Source organism: Microplitis mediator, chromosome 2 (genome assembly GCF_029852145.1).
Source record: "Microplitis mediator isolate UGA2020A chromosome 2, iyMicMedi2.1, whole genome shotgun sequence".
In the NCBI taxonomy this organism is placed as follows: domain Eukaryota; kingdom Metazoa; phylum Arthropoda; class Insecta; order Hymenoptera; family Braconidae; genus Microplitis; species Microplitis mediator.
The window spans coordinates 18,657,687-18,680,033 of NC_079970.1; the positions used below are offsets into that span (position 1 = coordinate 18,657,687).

Below are 22,347 nucleotides of genomic sequence, written 5' to 3' on the forward strand. Positions count from 1 at the left end.
TTCTTCGGTTGAATTGCGATTGTTCTTGGCTTTAGTTAGAAACACTGATTAGAGAAACTACTAATACTTGACCGAAAATTGTGAGTTTCTTAAAGAAAAAAAAAATTATTTTTAACTCTACAGAAATGTAACTACTTGTCCAAAATTTTGATTTAAACGTTTGAAAAATAATATTCTGTTGTTTAAAATAGCGAAATGGGGCAGAAAAGACTCTCTACATTTTATTTTTTAATTGAAACTATATGGGGAAAATAGACACTGAATTCTATTAACATATTTTTATTAGAGGGCTCATTTTAACCCCCCCTCCCTTCCTATAAACATTTTTCGATGCAAAAAAAATGTAATCAATAACATCGATTTCAAGAACGAGATTTTCTTGGACTAAAAATATTTTTTCTTAATTATGAAAAGTGTAGTAATTGAATAAGAACTAATAATTAATATCTCTAATAAAAGTTATGCTAAGTTCATAATAATGTTTTTGGCAACTTAAGTTAACTTATTGTACGTTGCACTGTATTATTAATATGTAAAAGAAACTGTAAGTAATTTATGTATAGTTGTTATATACAATGTACTGGTTCTAAGCACAGGTGTAATTTCACCTCTTTAGAATTTGTTGTTTTACCAGAAATAAAAAAAAAATAAAAAAAATGTTTTTGATTCAAACTAATAATTCTCTTTAGTTTGCGAACTCAATTTTTCTTGGGTACTTTGGAAAAATTAAAAATCACTATATCTTCCTCATTTTTACATTAACATAATTTTTACTCTGTTTCAATATATATACTCCATTATATTGTATTACCACTTTTTCTCTCTTAAACTCTTGTTTTACTTTGTAATGATTAACCAAGAGCCAATGATGCTTCTTTACAACTTAAAGAAAGAGAGATAGAAAGAGTAAGTGAGAGAATAACCAGCCGGTCTTTTGTTTTATATCGACCTGAGAGTTTTTCGATTATCGAACACGTTGCCTAACAGTCACGCCCCTTACAAATGCCCGCTCCACCCTTTCCAACGCCGTTATACTTTATTATACGTATATGTATACTTGTATATTTTTTTATCCATATAAATCGTTATCCACCTCATATTATTCTTTTTACCTTTAAATTAATTTACAGCGATTAATTTTTAATTAAACCCACGATCGCGAGAAAAAGCAATAAACGTTTATAATAATTCGCTTCGCGGAAGTTGCATCAGACATTAAATTCGTGTCTTCTCGTTATTATTTTTTTATCTTTGTAAATATATATAAATATATATGTATATATATTTTTTTTTAACTTTTTAATTTTGTTAATTTTATTATTGAAAAATGAGAAATGGATAAAAAAAAATAATATTGAGAGAATAGTCCCACAGTTTGTATCCACGCCTACTCATAACGATATTTTAATTAAAACCGAAGCGGCTCTCAAGCTGGACCTGGAGGAGAAATTCAATCTTGAGATAATAAATGATCGTCGGTTACTCCCTCTTTTCCCCTTACCAACACCTATATAACCACCTGAGAATCATCTCTCCCGTTGTGCTGACGAGAGCCGACACCTTACTTTAAATAGTTCACACCTTTGTTGAGAAAATTTTTGCTACATTATTTTTATTATACTTTTTCCAAGTCATCACTTCATTTGTTATCCATCTTACACTTTTTAACAAACTTCATATATTATTCATATCATTAACCTACAGTTTAACAATAAATTTAAAAAGAAAACAAAAAAATTTGTACAATCCAAAAGTGCACGACTCATAATGCTCATTTATTATGAAATAATAAAATAATAATAAAAAAATGGCGGGAAGCACGAATAAATTTAAAATATGTACAATTATCTTTCGTTAAAATTTGTTGTTTATTTTTTTTTTTTTTTTAATTATATTAGTATTTTTTTTATAATTATAAAAGAACCTACTCAAAATATCTCGATTAATAACAAAAAAAATATATGTAAAAAAAAAGAAATAAAAAAAATTGAATTGAAAAAATTCAGGCTTACCAATTAGCAAAAAAAAAACAGCTGTACTAGGACGGTAATGCGCAAGCGCCCCTGGTTGAATAAATGTACGTATCATGTATAGATATATCACCATCCATATTAATTTTACATAGATATATATAGATATAGTTATACAGCCTTTTTTATTCTTTTATTAATTGTAATTAAACGACACTGAGTTACCTAGCCATTCGCAATAGAGGACCTACAAATCGTTCAAAGAATTAAAAAAAAAAAAATTTGATTCAATTACTGGATTTTTTCGCAAGTTATCATGTATACGGGATCCGTACTTGACGGACAGGAAATTTTTTTAAACTATTTTGATGTTTTTTCCGTTTTTATTGAACTAAATAAATTTTTGAAAAGTATGAAATTAATCTCTATTAAATTATCTTCAAAATATCTTAACTCCGTGAACTAACAAGGGTATAATAATTGAAATAGTTGCCGAAGTGAGGCGAAAAAAATTTTTCGATCGTAAAGCTTCGCATCATGAGTCGTGCAAAAAAAAAAACATGATTTTGATTTAACGAGATCTGATTAAATTAATTGGTATAATTTTTTTCAAAGTTAAGATCTATACATCGACATATATGTAGATCGATTAAAAATTTTTTTACGGTCCCGAAATTTCTTACAGAACCAAAATTATAAAATATCACAAATTAATAATTTACTTTTTTGCTTCGATTTATAGAGATCACTGCCGATCTATTAAATAAAAAAAATTTGACTTACGTAGATCTAAATTATTTTGTTCGGGAAGGTTATTAATTAATATATACATATACCCAAATTTAGTAAACATAAAAGACTTCATTACAAAAAAAAAAAAAATGTTTTCTGTCGAAGAAAAGAGGCGGAACGAATTCTCGGAATGAAATTCAATCGGTGACTCGGTTGATTTCACCAAAAAGACCAAATTAATTATCATCTACGGATGGATGACGGATCAATTTAGGTATATATATGTCCAACCCACAAACCTATGGTTTTATTATATTTTTTGTTATAATAATTACGTTATTTTTTTATTTTTGCTTAGTCAGGTATACACATATGTGTAGAATTCCAATGATCCCACGGTAGAAATTGCGAGGGTTTAAATGTCTGACCATGATCGGGACTGATCCACTTCCGCCTTGTCGATGATGAGACCATTATACACACGTCGCCATAAACAATAAGGTACTTCCGGTTTAACAGGAAGACTTTTTATTAAATGTTGATAGTAATTTATCAAATAATCGATATACTTATTAACAGAAACAAAAAAAAAAACCAAATTGATATTATAAATTCTTCTTGTCTATTTTTAATGTTATGGTATAGTATAATCGATATCTATAAATAGATCGCTGTATATAATAATTAACCCAATGATTTAGCAGTTAAATGTCTCTATTAGTCGTACGGAACGTTAAACCGTATGGGTCATGTGTGTTGGCAGACGTGTGTACGACGGGTATATATCCTGCACGATCTCATACTCTTTCCACCATACGAGAGAACGTCGTGAGCTTGACGAGTCCATTATAAAATTAATAACTATAAATCTTAACTCGGCGTCGGTACAGTAGCACGTGGCCGACCATTTTTCATACTACGGTTAATTATACGCAAGTGCAAATTGAGCGAAACTGAAGAAGTAACAAGCCAACGAAGAAGAGAACAAGTACAACCTGCATGTATACATATATATGTAAATATATAAAAATATGTATGTAGTAAACTGTTTTTTTTTTCCTCTTACTTTTCGATCTTTTCCCGTTTATTTATTTTATTTTATTTTTTTTTTTTTGTATTTTCATTATTATTTTAAACTCAAAAGATCTGAATTATTACAGTAGATCGGTAGATAGGTGAAAAAAACAATTAACAATAAATTTTGAATGTTGCATAGTGTAAATTATTTTTTAATCAAAATGTACAGGCTTAAAATTATGTTGGCAATAAAAAAGTTATTGAAAAATTTTTTTTTCTCCTTTTTTTTATTAAAAAAATAATTACCATAACAAATTTAGCTGTATATACATTTTCTTAATTATTTTAACGGACATAAATTTTCAATTAATTAATTGTAATAAATTTGAGTAAAAAAAATAAAATAATTTAAGAAAATAAATGAAGCAATTATTTTTTAAATCCAATGAATAAAAATCACGACACGTAATAAATATATGTATGTGTGGATATATTTTCTTAGTGTTGTAAAATGTGTTGTAGAAAGGGTGATGGAGTTTTATACAGAAGCGGGCCGGTTATAGTAGCAACTTTGCGTGCCCAACAGACATTACCGTGACCAACTCTCTCGCGCGCCAGCAGCCAGTTTGAATTTCGAACGTTCCAAGGGATAATTCCATCGACGGGGTGTTCTAATTGGCCTCTCATTACCGATGCTCGCTTATTTCCTATACTACTGTATATACTATGTACATAGAATCCTCTGGCCGTTGAGCCAACTTATTGCATGTACATATACTCAGTTTCTCTCTATTATTCTCTTCTCTCTTATCCATGTATATCTGTGTCTACTATATATACTTATATATAACTATCTCTTTCACTTTAACAATACTCTCGCTACACTAGACTCTATTTTAGCAAAGTTGTGCAGTGAACCCGGTACAGACCCGAATATAACCAGTGACCCAACGATTATTGCTAGTTATTATCTACCGCGGGACCATTCGATTTAATGGCCAATTGTTTCGAACGCCAACGTGGCTGTTAATAGAAATTTACTGGTGTGTCCGGTGAGCAATTCAGTAACAATCAAAATTCGATAGAAACTATACAATACGGGATTCATACCCGACTCTAAATTATACAACGTGTCGATAAATTTTAGAAATTAAATTGTTTCGGTAATTCGAGTAGAAACTTATTAATTATTGTTACGCAACGAGGGCATTGTTTATATAACTTAATAATTTTATATATTCCGGTAGTTTGTAATGAAGCTCCTGAAAAAAATTATTAACGGGCCTTAAAAAACTAAGACGTTTGACAGCTGTTCAAAATAACTTTCAAATATATATTGTGGATATTTTTAAGTGAAAAAAAGTCACGACCGGAGGCTGGATGAGCATCAATTTTGCTCGATTATCCTTTTAAACTCTCTCTGGAGAGTCAAGTATACATACACAGACATGGGCAACTTTATATATAGATATATATATATTTATAAAGATGATAAAAAAAGAGAGTTGATGCCTCAGTAGGTAGAAAGATCTCGTCCTGTCTCAGGACAGAAAACCTACTATAGATTACCAAGCCTGTTATTACATTAGGGCGGAGGTTTTTTCGGGACTAAAAATTGGTTTTTAATGCGGGGTTCGTCGCTTTCTTCTCCAGCCTAAGGGTACCCCCTTGTCGGATAATAACTATATTACTCAAGCACACACTATACGACCACGCGTTGTTGTCTTCTATAAAGCCTATGTTGTACACATTCTATGTCTTATATATGTATACATATTTTAGCTTTATGTGTATGTTATAACATCTCTTAAAAGAGACGCCAAGAGTCTTTGATGCGCATCGTGAGATTTCTTTGAAATATCCAGGAAACTCCCTTCCTTCAATGCTCATCCATTCCTTCCTATATTTGCCCTGCCCATCCATCAATTTAATGTACAGCGAACCCGATAAAATATTCACAATTTCCATAATCTCTCATATTTATTTATTTTTATATTTTTAGCCATATTATTACAGCTCTGCAACAAAGTAAGTCTTTAAATAAATGAACCAAAGCTTGCAGAAAAAAATTAGTAGTAATAATAGTAATGAAAAAAATTTAAATGACTTTTTACATGACTACAATCTTTAGTTGGTCCTTTAAAGTTATGTGGTGTGATGTTAGTGTGCAACTTGGACGATTTATTATGAGAAATATATATATATACATATATCGCTTCGTAGGTTCTTAGCTCTTATATAGTCTTGGTCAGTTAGAGGGCGCGTGTATAACTGTGGGCAGCACTCGAGGAGGTGCTAGTAAGAGGCGGTACTGCCTCGTAAACCTTAGATTTACTTCTGGCTGGCCGCCATCAGTGCACCATGCACAGGATTGTAGATCTTATATATATAGATATAATATATATATATATACACATATATATGTTTGTATGTACTCTCTGTAATACTCGTGTGCCTCGAAGAACCGTCTCGAGATAGTTATCGTTAATATTACCGAGGGTACAGTTGAGAATTTCCCGCGAGAAGCAATGCCAGAGAAAGAGAAAGAGAGAGAAATAGAAATAAAGAGAGAAAGAGAAAGCCAGTGGCAAGGGTAGCATATCTTTGCGGCGTTTAAAATCTTATTGAAGCTGCTAGCTGCTGTCTGCACAGAAACTAAAAGCTGGTGGTAATATTAAATTTTTATTTCATTGGTAAAACGGTTTAAACGATGAAAAAGTGAAAATAATCGTGTTTCTTTAGCTTATTGCTCGATATGAGAATCCTTTCGAAGCCTCTGGGCTAATACATTGAAAATTGATTCGATTTATTCTCTCATATACTTTTATTTCGTTATTACTACTTGCAATCTACACGGAAAAAAATAAGTAGTAAATGCATAATGATGCAGTCTTGGTAAATAAACATGATGAAATCATGTTGCATTCACATGATTTGTCATGTTTCGGCTACATGATAATCATGTTATGGGAACATGAGAAAGTCATGTTTCGGATACATGACAATCATGTTGCGGTAGCATGAGAAAGTCATGTGGCAGCAACATGATTTGTCATGTTTCGGCTACATGACAATCATGTTGCGGTAGCATGAGAAAATCATGTGGCAGCAACATGATTTTCATGTAGCCTTAATAGCATAAAATTAAGCTGCAACTAAATATTTATGCTTCAGAAAAATTATTTATGATCAAGCAACAATCAAGCAAAAAATCGATTTTTTGGAAATCCCGACTACCCCTAACCCCTTAAGCAAAAATATCATTTACAAATGATTAAATTTGATAATTTACTCTAATTTTCATCTGCAATATTATAAATCCGAAAAAATCTAGTTGCTTGATAATAAATAATTTTTCTGAAGCATAAATATTTAGTTGTTGCAGCTTAATTTTATGCTATTAAGGCTATATGAAAATCATGTTGCTGCCACATGATTTTTCTCATGCTACCGCAACATGATTATCATGTAGCCGAAACATGACGAATCATATGGGTGCAACATGATTTCATCATGTTTATTTACCAAGTCTGCATCATGTTGCATTTACTATATATTTTTATCCGTGTATATACTGAGATGTTGCATATAAGTTTTTAATGCGTAAGTGAAAATTTTATTTTTATTTTTTGCCCAATCTTATATATATGTTTATTATTTTGTGGAGCATTTGGATGTATCTTAAATCTATAGATAGCGGGTATAAATGAAATTTTATATAATAAAATTTGTTCCCGCCAGTTAGGGAGAAATATTATATTATCTTGTATAGCTTCGAGCCGAAAGTGGCTATTTATTTTTTATCTATAATCTGTACGCCCCCGGAAGAAAGAATGAGAATTAAAGAATAAAGTTAAAGAAGTGAGATAATATATATGTATATTTTTTTTTCAATATACACAACAAAATATACAGAGAAACATCCTTTTTTGGCAACTTTTTTCATACATTTTTTAATGTCATGGTATTTAAATTATAGACATGTCCGAGTGATATTAAATGGATTCGTATTAAAAAATAATTACCGAGTTTTTTTTCTATATATAATAATATTTAAGTCATTAAAGTGTTTGTAGACACAAAATTATAGAGTTCAAGTGATATTTAACATTTTTATGAGAATACTGCACGCAATAAAAAAAATATTTTAATAGCTCCTAAGGTATTTATGTCAGATAGATTTGCAAAGTTTATGAAAAAATATTTTTTCTACTGCAATATTCGAAGCTAAATTACTGCAGGCTATTTTACATACTTAAAATAATATTAATTTTTTTTCTTATTAATATTTATTTTTCTCTTTAATTTATATTGAAATTTTGACGGTTTACATTTAATTTTTTTTATTCAAATCCTTAGCAATTTCATTTTTAAATATATTATGTATAGAAGGATATTAAAAAAAAACTTTTAATGTAATTTGCATTACATTCACCCAATCGACTCGTGCTCTCTACTTTTTCTTTTAAATTCACTTTTTTATTGGCCTTTCATTATATATACGTATATGTATTTTGCATACACATTATGATTAAGTAATCCTTTGAACTTGTTAGAAGTTGAATCGATAGTTCGATGAACGAGAAATCGATATGACGCGACGAATATATGCATAATGATGCGCTTGCTAGTAAAAGTTATACTGCGAAAGGGAAGGGGGTAAGACGGGGCCTTCAGAAAAAAATGTCAATAGAGAATTTTTCTTACTAGTCCAACTTTTTTTTACTCTTCAAATAAATACTCGATATTAATATAATCCCGTCGTGAGAAAAAATTAATAATAGCAAAAAAGGACTCCTGTAAAATTAAAACCTTTCAATTGTTCTTGGATAATTTCACTTGACTCTAGTTACCACGCAAAGTGAACTTACCTGAGTCCTATCATTGGAAATTTATTTTTAGGTATAGATCATATATTAGTTTTGATAAAATTATTTGAATGAGAATTCCTCGTGTAAAAAAATCGTTGAAAAAGTTTGAAAAAGCGTTGGCTATTCCAAAATTCAAAACGACCCGAGTCGAAATCTTCGGCATACTTTAAACCTACATGAGCATTGAAAACCTACATTAAGCTTTTTAGAACATATTCAGTAAAAAAGCTTGACAATGGACCTATTTAGACTTACAAAGATTTGAATTGAACCTAACTTAAAATTATGGAGGCATGAATTAAACCTTCATGAGCCATAAATCGTGAAACGAACGTACCTAGGCTTAACAGAACAAAGGACTTGCATACAAAAAGGAAAAATTGTAAAATTCGCAGACTCCCGTGTAGGAACCGCCAGGCATACAAAAATGCTGATGACTGGCCTATTAATGGCTTGCAATCATTGGCCGATGATCAAAATACCAGTATTGGGCCATTGATGGTTGATGTGGCCCACGGATCTTGTATCGAAATCGCCAGTGATATACTTGGCCAGTCATTCAGCCAACGGTTGGCCGATCAATAGGTAACCTTGGTTGGCCGATTATCGAATTACATTAATGGGCTAGTAATATTCGATAACCGGCCCATGGATTTCGTATCAAAGGCACTGGTTAGACAATCGGCCTGTCATCCAGCCGATGGTAGACCGATCAATGATTATCGATGGCTTGTCGATGATTAGAGTAGCTACTGAAGAATTGATGCAAGTGATCCAGTCATATTTCCAGTAGGCTAATGACACTCACGGGTGGATTGGGTCCAACAATCAGCCTGGGATTAACAGAGGGTCAATTTAAAAAATTCTGAATTTGTTCGTTTCACGATTTATGTCTATGTGGGTCTAATTCATGCCTTCATAAGTCTAAATAGGTTCATTCCAATCTTTTAAGATGATTATGTCCTAAAAAGTCTATTGTAGGTTTTCAATGGTCAATTAGGTTCAAAGTATGCCTTAGATTTCGACGGGGACAAACTTTTTTTAAACGATTTTGAAACTTCTCAAAATTTAAGAAGAAAACGATTAACTTGCTAATATAAACGAATATTTTTAAATTCTTTTGTAAATTTGTTTGACTTTCCGCTAAGTGATAAATTTTATCATTTTTTTTCAGTGCAAAATACGCTCAGTAAAAAACTGAATTTTATTTATTTCTGAACTTCTTTTTTTTAAGTATCTTTTAATACTATCAAGTCAATCATTGATTTTTCCTTTGAATTTTCAAAAGTATGAAAAATATTCAAAAAAAGTTCATTGCTGTGTCATGTTTTAAAGTTTAGAATATAGTCAACACTTTTTCAACCTTTTTTTTACGGGTTGTAGAGCTAATTTTAAGTTTGAAATTTTTTTTTTGAGTACACAGAAAAAAAAGAAATATTTGTGTTAAAAATTTTTTCTTGCCCCAAGAAAATGTTTGTTTTCAATTTATAATGCAAAAAATTTCTTAGGGCAAATGAATATTTTCTTGGGGCGAGTTAAATTTTTTTCCACTGAGAAATCCTTTTTTTCTGTGTAATTTTTAGTGATCCAAAATACCTCATACTGTCTCTGTTGCTCCTAATATCAATTTAAAAAAAAATGTAAGGGATTCATTTTGGAACCTTACAGTTTTTATTTAAAAAAAAAAATTTACAAGACCTCCCCCGTTCCCTAATTTTTTTAAAAAGTGAAATATTTAAAAAGTTAAAGAAGTTTTTAGAGAAATAATTTATAAAATTATTAGAGATGCTATTTATATATGTATATGTATACATATATAATACAGTTTAACTCTGGATATTTAATCCGGTCTGCATATATGTGGGTGGTGCCACCCGAGTGGGTCCTGTCGGAGATCAAAACTGAAGATAGTCGATACCTCTGGGAAATATTGGTATCGACAGTCGATCGAGCACAAATGGTTTATGCGAGCTCGCGACCTTCGACCCGTTGTAATAACTGCGCACAAGCCCCCAACGATCCTAAACAGCGCGAGCATCATCTGCTCGTTCATCTGTAAGATCGAACTGGATCTTCTTAACTTTGATCACGAACCATTCGGCCTCTCCTTCAAGTTATAAATCGTCTTTAAACTGTTTAAAAAAAAACTTGAGACAAAAAACAATAAAAAAATAATTAATATTCTTTTATATATATAAATAGACACAAAAAATACATGATTTCTCACCTGCTGTTGTGAATAATCGGCATTATTTTTATACTAAATATATATATGAGTATCTCATTAAAATTAACCACCTGCTACAATAATGATTTATGAATTATAATTAACAAAACTTACCACTTTATTATAAATAACATTTTTATTTAAATTTTATTGTATTTCAATATTTTCATCACACGCTTATTTTATAAATTGCGGTCCCGATATTTTTATAACGAGAGCTGACAAAAATATATAAAGACCGGAATATATAAAATGTCATTGACTGTCTCATTTTTTTTTCAATATTTTCAAGCTCAAGCTGCATTTTTAATTTAATTAAACATAAGAAAAAAAATTTGATTGAAATTTATATAATAATTTAATTTATTGTGAAATAAAAATTTTAAATGAAAATAAATTAATGGCTTTCAGCAAAAAATATCTCCAAAGTTCACCAGCAAGATCTTTTAGTTTTAATGTCACTGTGGTATGAGTAAGTCAATAAAGTTAAGTCATTTATTTTTACAATGGTTAATTTATGTAAGTATTCGTTCTGATAATTAGCTAATTAAATTTATTATCTTTAAACGTCATAACGCTCTTTTTAATATGCATCCAATATTTTCATGTCAACTTGTTAATTGAATTATTATTCAAAACTTATTTTTCAATAATAATTTACTGGAATCATTTAAATATTAAACGTAATGTCTACACTAGAAAATTATTATTTTGTTTTATTAATCAGCGATAGTAAAATAATAAAGCAATTTTGCTGAAGTGTAAAATGAACAATAGAATATAAGATGGTTAAACAATTTATTATTTTTTTCTTTCTATTTCTTCATCAAAAGCATCATCAGCAAGGATGAGGATACGAGGATACTAGAATGCCAGCAGACGAGGAGCGAAGGTAATTGAGTCCTTAACAAAGATATGGTCATATATACAGAGTAGAGAATGGTGGTGCTTTAAAGCCCTTCTCTTCCTTGTTCCTCTCTCTCTAGTCTCTAGTCTCTTGTCTCCATCCTTGTGTTCCATGTGTATGAGTCTGTTTACCGTCGCTTCGGGCAATAAGAGCAAGCGAGAGATATTATGTGAAATTCATGTACTATATATACGGCTAATAATATTATTGCGCGGTTTTGCCTCAAGCACAATGGGCCTTTGTCGTGGCGTCACAACACACGACCCGCGTAAACTCTCGACGCTGTACCTCTATGGCAATCGCTCTAACCCAGACGTAAATTACAACCCAGCGACTCATTGTACGCTTGTATGAACATTCGCTTTGCTTCCCTTATTCCAATGTGATTAATATGATACATAGTCATATATATATAATTATCTACTAGTACTGTTATCAAGAGTCAAATCACCGATAAATTTTGTTTTACTATTAATTTACCAAATAAACGTCTTAAGGGAGACCACTAGCGTGAAATCCTGAAAAAATCGATTTATTTTTGCATATTTCGATAGTCTATACACGGAAAGAAAATTATGGGAACTTTTGCTAAGCAATATGGGAATAGTTCTCATAATGGTATAGGAATTGTACCTATACTATTATAGGGATGGTTCCCATAAGATATGGGAATAGTTCCCATAATAGTGTAGGAATAGTTCCCGTACCATTATGGGAACCATTCCCATAATATCATAAAAATTTTTTTTCGCAAAATAGTGTAGAAACTTCCCTCATGATATGGATAGATTCAAATGAAGCTTTTTCAGCGCTAAATTTGTTAGAAAAAAATTTTTTTGTTAAAAATTTTTATGTATTTACCAAATACGAATTTTTTTTTTTATGTTTGAATTATTGTTCTTATATTTAATAATATTTCTGTGTATTGTAAAAGTGATCACTACACTTTTCTTTAAATTAATTTTTTCATGATAGTATGGGAACTATTCCATAATATTATAGGAATGATTTCCATAATGATATAGGAACCATTCCTATAATGTTATGGGAATGGTTCCTATAATTTATGGGAATGATTCCTATAAAATATAAGGTTCATTCCTATGCCCGCACGGAAAAAGTATATATCCGTATATATTCGGGCAAATCTGAATATATGCCGCATATATGAGACATATGTTCAGTTTTGCCCGTATACATCCCGGATATATACTTTTTTCGTACAGGTACATTATGAGAATGATTCCCATAATATTATAGGAACAATTCCTATATTTTATAGGAATCATTCCCATAATGTTATGGGTAGCATTTCCATAATTATAGGAACTGTTCCTATAATTATGGGAAACATTCTTATAATTATAGGAACTGTTCCCATAATTTATGGTCATAATTCCTATGTTGGTAAAGAAAAAAATTTTCTAGAATTATGGGAACCGTTTCCATAATTTTCGTTCCGTGTAGCTTCAAAAATAACAATTAAATTTTAAGTCCATAAATCAAATACGAAGCCAAATCATCCGATCATTTTGATTCGAATTGTAGTTTCTTTTATAGATGTTTCTACGTACCATGAACTTCCAGTTTTCCGATCGAATCAAAAATGTAATTTTAGCAGGCCAAAAATCATCAGATTTTCGCGCAAAATTTGAAACTTTTTTAAAAAACTCCACCATTTTGTTAAATTTAAATGTTTTTCTTAACTCGGGGGTCACAATACGGAAAATGCCTTCTAGATTAATAAACTTTTTGGTTTTTTTGATTTCCTGCACTGTGAAGGTCGCTATCACTGCAGTGGGGAAACTTTTTTTTAGAGCGTTGGGAGATGGCGAACAACTCGCTGAATTTTGAATTTTTTGGTCCAAAAATTTTATCGTGTATTCATTATATATCCACAAATATATCCTTAAAACATTAAAACATTCCATGCAGTAGTTTTCTTTAAAAAAATTCCCAAAAATCATATTTTTTTCAGGCGATCACACTAGTGGTCCCCCTTAATAAAAAAGGACAATCAGGTAAATAATAAAAGAAACACAAGTAAATTTTTTTTTAAGTTTTGTTTAATTTTTTCTTGAGAATAAATTAATATATTTATAACGGATATAATGGTAAATTATCTGTTTTTATGTCCTTGATTTTTTTATGGCATCTTTTGAATTTTAAATCAAAAAATTTAATTTTATAATGCACATTTAATAATTATAAACTTTACACATTTTTACTGTTTCATTATTATTATTATTTTTTTTTTAATTTAAATCACTCTCACTAATAAATTTAAAATGACAAAAAATTCATCATTTTTTTATTAAAACAGGCAAATGTGTTTTTTCGTTCTATTGCTTTAAATAATTATGCCTCGCATTATAATAAATCCATGCACTAAATACATGAACATTTTTATTCCATTACGAAAATTAAATTAAATTACTATTTACATTATAAATACAATTTGTCGTCGTTTGTTATTTTTTTCCTCTTACTTTCGTTATTATTAATATTATCATTAATATATAATTATTATTATATATATTTAATTATACTTGAAAGATTTAAATCTTATAATTCATAAATTTATTTTAAATTAATAAACTCTTGACTCATTCATTCTTTCTCTATTATTGCACACTTACATGTCGATAAAACTATAACTAGTTGACAAAATGAGGCAATTATGCAAACGTGCGGCTCCACCTATTTTTAACTAGCAATTATCCAATTTTATACGTATCGCATTGAATAAATTTTATCAGCGAGTACGTACCGACAGATTTAATATAAAAATTGTTTTTTTTTTACAAAAGCTGCATTTCCGGTATTTAAAAATGATATTGAAACATAGCTTTATCGATATTTTTGATATTTTTGTCCAAATTTTGCTTAATACTTGTTTGATCTCAAAGTTTTCTTTGACGATACGCACAATGTGACATAGGATATTAATTTAGAGTGAACTGCACGGTGAAAAATGTCAAGTAAATATGCCTATGCAGCATAGTAATAATTACATTACTCTGTAGTTTGTGTAAGCAGTCTCATAAGAGCGTCGTGACACAAACTATAGAGTAATGCAATTCTTACTATGCTGCATAGGCATGTTTACTTGACATTTCTGCCCGTGTGAGTTGTAAGTCAACTACTAAAAGTAAGAAAATTTAGAGCGATCATAAAGCACCCTCAGCGCTTTCGCACTTGAGGTGTGCAGAATATTTATAGCCATTTAAATTAATTAATTATTTGATCAAAATAAAATTTTATGTTTATTACTGCCATGAATTCATAACAGCAATAAATAGAATAAAATTTTAAATATTTCATACCACAAATTGCAATCATAACGATGTTAATTTTTTGCAATTATGCGCAAGTGCGGCTCAACCTATTTTTAACTGGCAATTATTCAATTTTGTATGCATCACTATAAAACAAATTTTATCGGCTAGTCCCAGCGGATTTTATACCAAAATCGTTGTTTTTTTTTTTTTATTAAATTTGCATTTCATTTATTTAAAAATGTTACTGATCAGAATTTATAGATACTCTTTATATTTTCATCAAAATTTTATTTAATACTTGTTCGATCTCAAAGTTTTTATTTGTCGATATGCACAATGTGACATAGAACATTAATTCAGAGTGAACTGACTTGTAAATCAACTACTAAAAGTAAGAAAAATTTTTAAAGTGCCATAACTATCATCAAAATTGATAGTTCCGTCCCGAGTACGCCAACGGGCTTATCAGTATGGCTGATGTTAACGTACTCTGCTTTGGACCATCCCCATACTAGTACGAGCGGAGCCAAAACACTGTTGTGATCTTCAATGCATTAGCCCGGTAATAACTTAAGGCGGATAGTAGCGTATCCTGCTGCATCTATTACATGCTATGGAGTTGTACAGTGACCAAAATAACTGAAGTATGTCAATTAAAACTTATTCAAAGCTTACGATTTATTTAGTAAGCTTTAGATCAATTTTTTTCTCCACTCTACTGCCCATCTTACGGCAAAAAATAAATTATATTATTATTGAAAATTATTTATTAAGTGAATTTGACAAAAATAACGATTAATTGGCCCTATTTTTGCAGTCGGTAAGGATACATGTTTTCGCCATTATTTGTAATTTTGACATCAACCTGATTTTCATCAATCCGCCGTCAAACTAAACATATCGAGTGCATTTCTTTCGATAGTATGGCTATTAGTATTTCAAAACTTTGAATTGTGTGGAGCCGTGAAACCGCATAATTACCCAGAATGATTTATATGAAAAGTAATAGACTCAATGGTTTCTAAATACACCTGTTTACTTTTAAATTTACTCTTTAGATATGTCAATTTGATGATATTTAAATTAAATCATTATATTTTCATATAAATCACCAACTAGTAAAGTCGAAAAAAAAACGTTATAACTAATAATAATATTTATTCAGTCTCCAATCTTTGTCGTTGATCACTTGTTTGTTTACATAATTTTAAATTTATTACAAGACGGCGGGACTACGTCGTTGAGGGTGAAGTTGTTACAGACACAGAAGGTGAAGTTGGTGAGGTTGACTGCCTGCCATTTGACAAAGTTGAAGAAGATGTTGATGAACGATTTTGTTCGCACCTGAGTGATGTACTTGTTCGTGTATTATTGTTATTATTATTATTATTATTATTGCCTAATAAACTGTCTATTGAGAAAGGATTTAATCTACGCCGTTCTTCACGTCCTTTAACTGACAAGTCAATACTACCACTTTGAACTTCATCGTCATTATTAACGTCAACTACCTGCCCTCGAGTTAAACTCAAACAACCACGTGGACTGTCTGTCGACCGACGAACACCATTGGTACTTAAATTACCCAATTCTCTCCGTCGTTCTAGAAGACTTAAACCCCAGTGACGAATACCCTGCTGATGATTTAAGTCTAGATTGAGATTAAGTGCTCCATTAGAACGCTGATGTTCATTTAATAAATGTGTTGTTGCCGTTGTTATTCTCATTAATGACGGCTCGTTCTGGTCACTCAGCCTCGGATAACTTTCACCATCAATCGAGCCATCAGCCGCTGAATCCATCCGCTCACTCTCAGTGTCGCTGCATGAATCTAATCCACCAACAACGTCAATCTCTTCGTTAGCGTCATTACCCGATCCTGATACACTGCTACCGTCATTTAAACTGCCCAAATGACCAAATGAACCACTTAAATGTCCGCTCAGTGGATTTCCGCTGGCGTTCGCCGCGCTCCGTGATTCCCACTCGGCTCGCAGCGTCGACAAGTCCACCGTGATACCCTGAATATTCAGAGAAACAGAAAAAAAAACGACGTTTGTTATTAAAGTTTTATTTCTTGTTCGTAATCATGAAAATCTGAGTTAGTGAGTTTGGATGTCGGAAAAGGAAAAGGTAAAAATAAATTAACAAGTTTAAAGTCCTTTAAAGTTTTTAGATGTACCTTGGCTGCAAGTTTTCGTTGCTGACGTTCAAGAGTCTTTAGGAGTTTCTTTTGCCGCCTTTCACGTTCTTTTCTTCTCAACTCTTCCGGTGGAATTGGTTCACCACTACAGCTCTGCGGGTGTGCATTATGCGCTGGTCTACCTGGTCCTTTTTTTGTGTGCTCTTTTTTCCTCCATTTAGCTCTACGATTTTGAAACCATACCTAAACAGTAAACAAATAATTTTTATTAATTTATTATAACAACTTTATTGAGCTATGTAGCGAATCATAAATTTTATTCTGACAGTAACAAATTTGTTATCGAAATTAATACAAATCATGGGTATTTGTTTGGAATCAGGGCTCGCCACATTTTTCAAAGTTCCAAGTGCTCATACTTTAAATATCCATATACGAATTTTTCCTACGATTTCAGTTACACGGCGGATTAAGTTTTCTGTGTGTAATTTGTCTTTAACACTGGATACCTATCTGGGTCTTGTATCTCAAAGTACAAAAATTGATGAAAATAACATGAGATCCTACAAATTTTCCAAGATGAATTTTTAACCTTTAGTTACTTGCGCGATGAGCGTGACGCCGCCTTTTTGACTAAAATTGCAATAAAAAGTACTGTATAGGTATTTGTGACTTTATACTTAACCGATTCTCTTTTTGAAATCTATATTTTTGTTAAATATGATTATAATTGATAAATAGATAAAAAAAAAAGTATATTTACGTATTACACAAATGTGAAAAAGCGGCACAGTGCTCATTATGCGAGTTAAATCGTCGATTCAATTTTTGTGACCACGTTGCCAAACTTACTGTTGTTACTGTAAGAAATAATTCATTATAGCATTATAATTTGGCAACGACGCATTTTCTTTAGCATGGGCGGCACAGTGCTCGCCGCGCGATGAAAATCGTCGGGCGAGTGGACGCGAGTAACGAAAGGTTAAATATATAATTATAATTTTTATATAATACCGTAAGATGGACGGTGGAGTTTAAAAGGTCCATCTAAGAGCTACAACAATTATTGAGCTCTTGCAATACTTGAAAATTGGCATACTTCTGTTATTTCATCACTTTTACGGTGTATAACAGCTCACTTAACATTTGGATGCAAATAGTTTGGACAGTATCCGTTTCCTTCTACTAGTACATTGTTGGGCAAAGCCCGCGACAAGGCTTTAGCTCGGTATGTACAAGTACAAAGTGTAGTCTAAGGCAAGAGCACATTAACATAGCCTTGCTGATGAGTCCGTTAACGTACTCGGGACGAAACTACTACCTATTATGGCACACAGACATATGACTTAAGCTTTGATGGTTGACTTAAGAGTCAATATACAGAAAAATGAGAGAATCGTGTCAAATAGTGCAGTATAGCACGGAACTACAAAATTATAAAGATAATCTTGAAATTAAGCATACAGTGGATTTCATTAATAACGACTCCGGTTTTAACGTCTTTTCGGTTATAGTGACGTTATTTTGAAGTCCCTTGAATTGAACCTAGTTACAGCGACTTCGAATATTACAACAATTTCGGGTATAGCGACCAGTTATAATGAATCATTCATAAGACATTTCCTGAAATCTCTTGCAGGTATTACGACCGAGTCTATACTCAATGAACGAGTCACTAAACAAATACACAAAGGCTCATTTATTGAGCTTTCTTATCTCTTGTTTGTAATCTCAGATGGTCGGCAGTTGTGATAATATGCGTAAAACTAGTTATTCAGTCATTTTTAGCATGTTAGATTGTTAGTTCATCATAGCACCCGTTAGAAGAACGTTTACAACAAAGAAAAAGTGAATATTATTTCGAGGCTTGAAAATGGTGAAAGCAATTCGGGATTCGGTAAATTTTCTGATCTCATAACAAATGATGAAGATCTTGGAATTTTCTACCTCCCGTATAAACACTTGAATATTGATGCATGCTGAACACTCAATTAAGCAAATTTATCATCAATCCGTCGACAAATTCTTACTGATCAAATTCGTTTCAATGTAATTTGTCTACAATAGGATTTTTGCTATTTGAAACATGTGTGAGTCCACTTCTAAATAAATACCAAAATGTTAGATATTTAACACAATTTTTTTTTTATTCAATCGGAGAATGTTTTTTTACTATGTAATATAATTATGATGATGGTGAATAATAATCAATGACAGGTATCATTTAAAGTGGTTTAAGAGTCTTTAACCTGCGCACACGCAAAAAGTGTTGATTACTTCAGTGCAAGAGAGTGAAATAAAACACGAAGGAAATGGTTATGGAGGAAAAAAAAATAAATGAAGACATTAGTTGTAAGAGAGGGTTGGTCGTATGGCCGTAGCCGAGTGTAAGGAGTAGTAGCAGCAGCGCAAGTCTCACGCGAAGTAAACGATCGATACACAACCTCACTCTCATGTATATTTCTTTTCTTAAAACTACCCCATAAAACCATTTAATTCATAGCTCAAAATACGTTAGCCTTACAACCTTTTTTTACTACAAACTGGACATCTAAATTAACGTTCGCCAGCTCTGGCTGTGCAAGTACTGATTTATTACACAGCAAAACCAAAGAGTTTATTATGTCCTCATCGGATATCTCTCTGCAAGATCAGTCCATGTGTTTCCTATCCAATCTAGATACGTGTTGATGAAGATAAGACAGTTCTTAACAGAAAACAAGTCACATAAGGCAACATGTCACCACATAACATTCGTGACAAACCAATCGGGTTACGTTCATGATCATCAGTTGTTCATCACCAAAGTATTCTTTGTGTTATGTCTACATCTATATATATATATATATATTTCTCATTGAACCAACCCCTCTGCATTGGAATAAACTTTTATCAATCCGACTTGACACATTATCTATGGACATTATTCTTCAGCTTCCCAAACCGTGTCTAATGACATAAATATAAATACCCACTAGCGTATGTTGGACTGCCGACTACGAGTCTTGTTAAAGCAATAAGAAAATAATATAATGTAAGTGCATTACACAAATACTAATGCTAATAATGCTTAAGTATATTGTATGTACATATGTATATATGTAATGAAATAAAACCTCGCCCGGCCGGCCGTGAAATTGAGGGCCGCCCTGCTATATTGTATATCTATATATATATTTTCATCTCATCTCTGCGTTGAAAATTTACCATCGTGTCATCATGCTCATGTTGCTTTAAATCACAAGCAATCAAATATATTTGTATTGTTTTTATTTGTTTTTTAAGTTGTTATTTATATATCTTACGGGAGAGAAAGAGTTAAAAGTAAATAAGTATATAAAGAGTTAAGAGTTATTTTGTGTAATAATATAGCTATTATTTGCAATTATAGGATGTGGATTTACTGATAGTAAAATTGTTGAGTTTATAATATAGTAAAAACATAGAACAAGTTAAATAAGATACTTTATTTATTTAAAAAGTTTGTATTGGTAAAGTTGAGGGTAATTTGATTAAACATATCAACTTTAAAAATCTCCAATGTGTAATTGCGGTTGTTCAGTGAGTCAAAAAAAAAAAGTAACTCGAGGGGCTAAAGGTCTCTATCGAATTTATTCGATCTGGAGTATTATCGTAGCAGCATCAAATCCGGATGGACCTTTTCCACTTGAACACCCTCGAATCCATTTGGTCGCGTTTTTCTAAGGTATATATGACCAACCACACTGTACACTATAGCCACTTCAGCCACCCGTCGAGCAGATGGACCAACTACCCCCAGGAGAGAATGAGCAATGGAGATAGGCGAAAAAAAGGAGACCGAGGTTAAGGGTCGAACGGTCAGAAGCCGAGTGTCGTCGCACCCCCGAACGTCTGTTCATATCAGTCTCAGTATACTAGTGTACGAGTTATATAGGGTCTTTTAGTTTTGAACACTACAATCTAGTCCCTTATAAAATCACTGCTTATCTCATCGACCGATCTAACTTTTCTCTATTATTTATATTCCTTTTTACATATTGTTAATGAGCATAAAATGTCAATACGTCATTTAAGTGTCAAAATATTGTTGGAGATTATAGCTGATGCCAAAAGTTTGTTCTTATCAAGTATTTAGTCAAGATTTATCTCGAAATTTTCATTGAAAATTGACTTCCAAATATTGTTACAGAGGTCAAAAATTTCAACGATCAAAATAATATGAAAATTTATTCTGAAGATGTGATACTGTGAGTTTTGATGGAAAGTATGTAAAATACGGTATCAACTTTTTGAATTCGAGAAAGCAAAATTTGTAGCATTAGTACTTTCAAAAAAATCTTTTTAAATCTCAGTAAGCAGCAAATTTGATATATTCGTTATATTTAAATTTTAACGCTGTAATTAAATTTTAGTCCTGAGAGTAATGAAAAGGTTATTAATAATTGGCTCACACTGAAAGATAAATTTACTTGATAAATTAAAAAGAAGCTGCTTAATGATCTCTTAATTGTTAATTCTGGTAATTCGAACTTGTTAAATCGTACTTTAGAAATTATAACTTTAAACAGTTACACTGTAAAAAGTTGGGAGTGATCTGGATTTTTTTTAGAATCCGGATTCACTCCGATTCGGAGTTTTAACATTAAAATTAACTCCTTTTAGGAGTTAAATTCACGCAGACCGGGAGTTTCAATATTAAGTATCTTAATACTCCCCTTCGGAAAGAATTTCACTCCGAGAGGATTGAAGAGATTAAATTATTCACTCTGCATTCACTCCGCTAATTTTTCACAGTGTAAATTTATAAAACCGAATTTTGAAAAATTCAACGCTTATATAACTAACATCAAAACTATGATAATTTACTGTTAGCTATACATCCTGATTTTAGACTCATAGTGCATGTAGCTTTTTAACTAAACTGAACTATCTCAATTAACCGGCGGGATCTAAGACCGAGTCTACTGCAGATTAAGCGAAATTGCTCAAGTGCCAAATTGTTCAATTTACGAAACTGTACTAATGGAAAGCCATTAATTTCATTAATCGAAATGTTAAAATATTTACATTAATATAAATCTATCTTAGAGAGATATTGTCGTAAAATTTGAAGCTTTCATAAACGCGGTTCCGAAAGAGTAAAATTTCAAAATTATATACTTTAGGTAACGTTATATATAAGACTAAATATCCTGTGAAAATAAAAAAATACCTTCA

At 31.3% G+C, this 22,347-nt stretch overlaps 1 protein-coding gene across 1 annotated transcript in view; it reads right to left on the reverse strand.

Moving 5' to 3' along the window:
- Window positions 1–13,808: 13,808 nt before the first annotated feature.
- The window catches only part of LOC130664002 (visual system homeobox 1-like), a 38,801-nt gene continuing 30,262 nt past the window's right edge, over window positions 13,809–22,347 (reverse strand). The window contains exons 3-4 of the mRNA XM_057463623.1: window positions 17,188–17,391; window positions 13,809–17,026 (exon numbers count right to left, since the gene is read on the reverse strand). Coding sequence (XP_057319606.1) covers window positions 16,238–17,026; window positions 17,188–17,391 — 993 coding nt within the window. The 3' untranslated portion in view covers window positions 13,809–16,237. The remainder of the gene's footprint in view (window positions 17,027–17,187; window positions 17,392–22,347) is intronic.